The sequence below is a fragment of the Lupinus angustifolius genome, chromosome LG17 (genome assembly GCF_001865875.1).
Source record: "Lupinus angustifolius cultivar Tanjil chromosome LG17, LupAngTanjil_v1.0, whole genome shotgun sequence".
Classification (NCBI taxonomy): domain Eukaryota; kingdom Viridiplantae; phylum Streptophyta; class Magnoliopsida; order Fabales; family Fabaceae; genus Lupinus; species Lupinus angustifolius.
In genome coordinates, this window is record NC_032025.1 from 17,379,181 (window position 1) to 17,386,746 (window position 7,566).

The following is a 7,566-nucleotide window of genomic DNA, read 5'->3' on the forward strand; positions in this document are numbered from 1 at the left end:
AAAAGAAAGACAAAATTCATGTTAATTCTCTTTGCTAAAAGTTGGAATATTCTTTCACTCTTCTAAATAGATTTCTTTATTTTATTAAAAAGAAAAATACTAAGGAAAACCACATAACACAACCATGAACCATATATCATTTCTTCTTACTTATCTAGAAGATGGTTTAAGGATAACTCTGCGACATCCTTATAGAAATACAGGTTATGAATTAGTACATTAACCTCAAAATAAGGTTTTGGATCATCCTTTAAGGCTCCTGAGCATTTCCCCTGTGCATATGCAAGATCTCTCCGCAGATAGTTTATTGCAGTTTGAGGATTATGAATGACAATAGCCAAAGCATTTTTCAAAGCTTTTATAATCCCATCGTAGTCTTCGTTTGCACATTGTTTGATGGCTGGAGAAGGGTCTGTTTTCATCAAATTCTTAAGAAAATTTTGGGATAATGTACTATTCTTTATTGCTTGATCTATGATAAATATGCTGAGTGCAACATAGGTCTCGGCTGAGGGGATTCGAGGGTCAGATTGTAGAGCGGCCAGACAGCCTTTAATGTTCGGTGACACTCGAACACTGTATTGAATACAAACAACTTGATACAACTTAAAGTTAATGGTTGATGCCGGTAAAGGGGCATGAGAAATGAAGATGAAGGAAAGGGTAAACAAAATAGATAAGAATGTCCATGGATTCATTTTTTTCTTTTTGGCTAAAGATAATGCCTTGTAGGTTCTTTATATAGATTTTAATATCTATTCCCTGCCACTTAAAGAAAGTTGTATTTGTTAGGAGGTTAATACCTAATATATTTTCTATTCATTTGTATTACTTTAAAAATCAATAAAAATTGAGTATAATATCTATGCATTGCTAATATAAAGATTTATATACAATCAATATATTATCTATTATTCATTTGTATTTTTTTGGAAAGTTAATGATAATAAAACATAAATAATAGATGATACAATAATAATATATAAAACTCATAAAAAGTAAATGCATGCATTTTTTCCTCATAAATGTAAATTTATAAGTAATGAATTCTTTGCTAACAAATGTAAAAAAAAAACATTTAGTGCATACATACTAAGAAATCAAATCATCTTCAACAATAGAGAATCCATCCAGTACTACTGAATGAAGATAATAATACATGTACTCAAATTTTTTTAATGATGTAAATTTTAAATTATTTTTAAATAAAGAAATTTATAAATCATTAAACTCATTTGGGGAGAAGATAAGGCGACAAACTAAATCCTTCTTTATATATATGAATGTGTACCATGGTTAATAAATATGTCCATATAATAACGTGACACTAATTCAGTAGACAATTAATTAAATGCAATAAGTTAAATACTTAAATGCATGTGATTTATCTAGGATACAAACTGACACCTAAATGTTTTAATAATTTGTCTTCTAAAAATGATATATCTTTCTATATATTTTTTAACTACAAGAATGTGATATATGTTATAAAGTGATATTTGTTAATTAATGATTGATTTATAAGTAATATATGTTATTTTTGTGTGAGTAAGAGGATTTATATGAGTCTTTAGTCAAAGAATATACTTTGTCTTCACTATGTTAGAATCGTAAAATAACTTCCTTAGAATTGACATTGATAATGGTTTTGGACACCGTCTATGTAGTAGAATATAAGTTACATTCAATAGCGCTTCAGAAATGCTATAAAAAGTAAACAAGTAAATGCTATTTAATATCTATTTTTAATAGTGTTCACTCAAATAAATATTGGGAAATATCTAGTTTTAATAATGCACACTCAAGCTAGTGCCGTTAAAAGAGTACTTTCCAAAGCACTCGCTAGCACGCATTGTTATAGCTCAAGATGCAAGACCCTAGCTGATACGAGAAAGGAGCTATGTAGCTGGCGCATTGTTAGAGCTGACAATAGTACTTTTGATATAATAGTATTATTAATGTATTAGCTGTTGTTTGTATTGCCTTGAATATGTAAACTAATTAGAGAAGCATAGACGAATTGAATGTTCTATCTTGAATAACATTACGTGTTAACTATATTGCATTGAATATGTAAACAAATCAGATATTGTTGAGTATGAGTTGTTAAATTCAAATTATGTAGTAGTGTTTGTATTAGAAAAATCAAAGAAGGTTATGAGTTATTAAATTTTCTTATTTAAATATTTTAAAAAATATAAATTTAGAAAATAAAAATAAGTTAAAGGTTAGCCATAAGAAATATAAATTAAAAAATTTGTTTTTAGTCAAAGATTTGGAATGAAATTAGTTATCTCATATAAATGAAAATTGATACAAATTAATTTATAGTATTACTTTTAATATAATATGATATTTAAATTGATTTCATCCCTTAAATATAAGTTTCCATATTTTATATAAATAAAGAGTATTACGGTAAAATTTCCAAATCATGTATAAAATGCATATTAATAGTACTAGTATATCTAAACTATATATAAATAAAAAACGCTTATATATATATATATATATAGTATATATCAATGTTGTGAAACCCGAGCGCGAACATCAAATCGGAAAGTGTCTCATATTAGGTTTAATCAGTTTAATCGATTAAACCATTTGGTCTGACCGAGTGATTTTATACATAATTAATAGTTTTTATCTATAGATATATAATTATGTATAAATTTAAAATTTTATTTAATTAATAATAATGTATAATTACATTGAAGTAACGTCTCTTTATCTTTTTTAGACTGAAGTGAAACAAAAGATTAGAGTAGTGTTCAATTTTTTTAATTTTTAAGTGAACCGTCCGGTTTACTTCCCGGGTTAATCCAATTTAACCGGGTTTAACACGGTCGAACCAGAGTTTCTCCAGTTCAAAGCGGTTTAATCCTCACTCAGTTAAGACGACAAACCAAAACCGTTTTCAAGTCCAGTCAGTAGTCAAACTGATCAGACCGTCCAATACGGTTCTCATAACACTAGTATAGATAATAGGAATTTGATGTCTATGCTGTAATTACTTTCATGATTAATTTTCATTTTTATTTTTATCTTTAACAATTTTTAATTTCTACAAAAACATATAATTATAAGTAATTACTAATATATATTAACCACATATAATTATAAGTAATTACTAACATATATTAACCACATCGCTCACCTTAAATTGAACATTATAATAAAGACAACAAATTATAATTTAAAGTACATCAAATACGAAAGACATAATATAAAGTATACACAATACAAAAAATAATATAAAGTACACTTAATATAATAAAAACATTTCATTTCCCTAATTTATATAAAAATTAAATACTTATACCATAACCTAAGAATGTGGGATGACAAAGATGCTTGTAGCACTCAAGTATTATATAATGAGATTACAATTAATTAGAAAAGTATATTAAATGCTATGAATTTGTATAAAATATATTTAAAGAGTAAAAAAAAGTTATTCCTCCATAGTTTGTGTTACTCTTCATTAATAAATTGTTAAAATCTAATTTTGTTGGACCATTTTACATACTAAAATAAAATGGAAAAAGGAATAGTCTAACAACATTTAAAAATATATCAAATCTTATCAGTAACTTTAAAATATACATTATTATTAAATTCAGATCAATTGACTCACTTCATATTAAATTGTTTAATGAATTCTAAATATATCAATATTTAATATTTTTTATTCCAAATATAAAAAGTTATCATTACACAAGTATTTGATTAAACAAATGCACTAAAAAAATATTTCATTAAACAACAAATGAGAGAGATTTTATTACAAAAAATGTCACATATAAGATGAGAATCTCATTGAACAACATAGTTTTACATTTTAATCTAAAAAAATAGCACAAATAAATTTAAAACTTAAATAAACAACAAAGGTTTTGTTACAACATAAACTAACAATAACAAAATTTAATGACTACCATGATAAATATAATAATAATAATTAAGTTGACCTCTCTTAATGATATTGTTTTAACACTCTTTTAAAATTGATTGAATGACCGAGTCGAACTGCCTAATTGACCAAATCATCAGTTTTATGCTCAAATTGAGAGAGTTGAATCTTTTCATACCATTTTGGTGCATAATGAGTCGGAATAACAACTCAAATCAGTTAGATATATGATTCTTGGTTGGGTCGGTCAGAAGAGAAACTCATATCTTTATTTTATATCAATTACACGCCTAGTTCGGGATCTGATCGAGACACCTGCATATGTCCCCCGAGAGATGCATCATTCTCTAAGCCCATGGGATTGAACATTCCCTCCCTTTTTTGTCACCGTAGATCTGATTCTCCAAAAACCAACTACCATGTGGCATTTCAAATATTTTACTTTTACTATTTTGATTTTTATATTTCTTTATATAAATAAATAATAGTAAATTAGTTAAGTTTTATTTTTCTATATTTAAACTATAATAATAATAAATATTCTAATTTTATAATAAAATAAATCATAATTAAAAAATTAAAATTAAATAATAAAAATTATACTGGTTTTAACATTTTAATTTAAAGAGTCCTTGAGATAATGTAGCAGACAAGTGATGTTACTTTTCTCTCTTGAAGTGGGTAGGCAAATAATGATAAATTTAGGACTTTCCTATAACTTTATAATAAAACTCTGGAAATATTAGAGGAGTGGGCACGACCAATATCATGTTTTCTATCTCATTGAGTTGACACACGATAACAATTATAGAGTTACAACTACCTCTTCTCGAGGAGGGACGACGAACTATGATGACATTTTTTATTCACTCGTAATATTTAAATACTTGATTTCCTATAAGAACCACATAATATTTAAATACTATGAATTTATTCAACCAACAAAACACTTTTTACCTCAAGAACCACATAAGACTTGATTTCCTATAATGTATGGTGATATATATAGGAGAAAGTTAAACTCTAATGTCACATAAAAGAAAAAAATACAATTTTATTCCTTTAATAAGTAAAATTAAATAAAAATGAAGCATTAAATGTTGATTTTAGAATGAATATGAAGTCTTAATGGCCTACAAAAGTACAAAAGAAAATCAAGCCTAAGTAGAGATGTCAATTGGTCAAGATGTAGTCAGGTGGTGCAATATCCGAACTTGTCCCATTTCTTTGTTTTTGGCTCCTGACCCGCATGGATACCTATTGGGTCAACTACCCGTGGGTCCATGTGTACGAAGCGGATATGTGGGTACCCAAAAATTTAGAAAATATTAAAAATTGTTGCGAATAATTTACATAAAGGTGTGTTTGTTTCCTATAATCCTATGTTATATATGACATAAAAAGATATATAATATAATTGAAACAATTTAAATTGAATATCAAACACCACCCATTTTAATCAAACAATCATAAAAAACAAAGTCAGTACTTCAACATCATGATGAAAATTGTATTTAGTAAGAAATGTGAAATGAACATAACATTATATCACACAATGAATTAACAACATAATATCACTATTTAACAACATAGTGTCATTGTTCAACAAGAATATAACAATCACATTATGTATTATCATGGTATTATAATTATGGATTAACAATATAATACTATAATTATTATTAACGTGATATTACAATTATGTTGCTATATACTAGGAATGAAAAGTGGCAGTGGGTACCCCGCAGGTCTAGGTACCTCATTATTAGACTCAGACCCCTTGAGCAACAAAATCTTGAGTCCCAATTACCCACAGATCAAAAAACACGGATCCAAGTTCAACCCTTTGTGAGTATTTTCCTAGGCACCTTTGGGTCTAGGTAGGGACGATGCTATTGTGGTTCTCAGGGTGTGTAAACGCACACCTTGAACTTATTTTTAGAAAATATATGTTATGTATATAGAAAAATATACACACTAGCAGTGTATGAGTTTTATACAGTAACATTGCATTATTCACCATTCATATTTAATTATTATTGACTCTTAAAAAAAATATCCAAATAAATGGTGGATGATGTAGTGACTGTATATAAATCTTCACACTAACTGTGCATATGTATTTCACACTTATTTATAACTCGACAAGCTCAATTTTTTTTTTGTAAATGAATGACATGACATGATTTGATTTTATAATATTATAGATATGCAACTTAAGAACTTCATTATCATTTCTCTGAGACAAATACTCAATTGCTTTTTTGTATATCTTGTTTGAGTCCAACTAATTTCTTTTCTAGTTTTGATATGACAAAACTAATTGAATTTTCAAAACTTTATCCACGTGATTTTTTCAATTGATTTGATGATGTTTAATAATCAACTTGAGACTACATCATTGATATATGTAACAATGTTGAATTTGTTTCTTCGAAAGAAATCCATAAATTTTAAGATAAATTGGTCTAAAATGGAAGACAAAGTGTTTATACATTAATTTATCGTCTTTTGAAGTTAGCAATACAACTATAGAAATTGTTTTTTTTAACTACAGAAAATGTGAAAAATAGATTGCGTAATCAAATAAAAGATGCATGGATGAATGACTCTCTTGTGAATTATATTTAGCGAGAAGTGTTAAAAAACATTCACAATAAATTGATCATTCAATAGTTTCAAAATGTGAAAACACATAGAGATTAATTATAAAATATGTAATTTATTTGATTAATATATTTAATTTTTTTTAATTTTGACATTAATATTTTCATCTTTTTATAAAAGATGATATTTATTATTTTAATTTTTAACGCATGTTGCACATCCTACCTTTGGGTCCCAAATCTGTCACTTAATCTTGATACTCATTGTCGTCCCTAAGAAGACTAAGAGAATAAAAGTTTTAAAGATATTAATTTGAAGAATTTTAAGCAAAGTTTCAACGACTACGTTATATATCTCATCTATAGATGATCTCAACATTAAAGAATGAAATGATATACAACATGAGAATACTAGAACAATTAGAAAATATTTAAGCTCTCATTTATTGTGAATGTTTTAATCATCTTATATTTTTAGCACTGAACTAAAATGAATATTTGTTTCAATCATTCTCAATTCAATTCATAATATGTCCTTTTTATATTTATTTTACTCTATGCATGAAATACTTGCAAAATTGTAATATAAAAATTGTGAGACAATTGTTCGGTGGGGGGGGGGTGAATAGGTGTAGCGGTTATCAATCACCGCTTCTTTAACAAAACCCAACTGCTAGAAACAGCCGAGTTAATCGATTAACAACAAGGTTTAATCGATTAACTATTGCACAAAACAAAATGATGAGACAGAAAATTTGCACAGTAATTAAAACATAATTGAACATATATAATACATATATTTTTACGCACACAGCATATGACAGTAAACAAATATCCAAAATTTCAATTATAGATTCAATTTATAATAACAAGAAACTTAAAGAAGATAAAGAGAGAAATAACAATGTAAAATGATTTTTATCTTGGTTCGTTGCAGTCCACTGCAAACTACATCCAGGCCTCCCCTTCTGGTTCAGGGAGATTTTCTTTCTTCACAATATGAAATATGGATACAAATACCAATTCAATTACAAGCACATAGGACGC

The 7,566-nt window shown here is 26.9% G+C and overlaps 1 protein-coding gene across 1 annotated transcript; it reads right to left on the reverse strand.

Moving 5' to 3' along the window:
• LOC109331065 lies at nt 1-698 on the reverse strand. The gene has a single exon (XM_019565344.1). It carries the CDS (start codon nt 696-698, stop codon nt 147-149), a length of 552 nt encoding a protein of 183 aa, XP_019420889.1. The 3' UTR covers nt 1-146.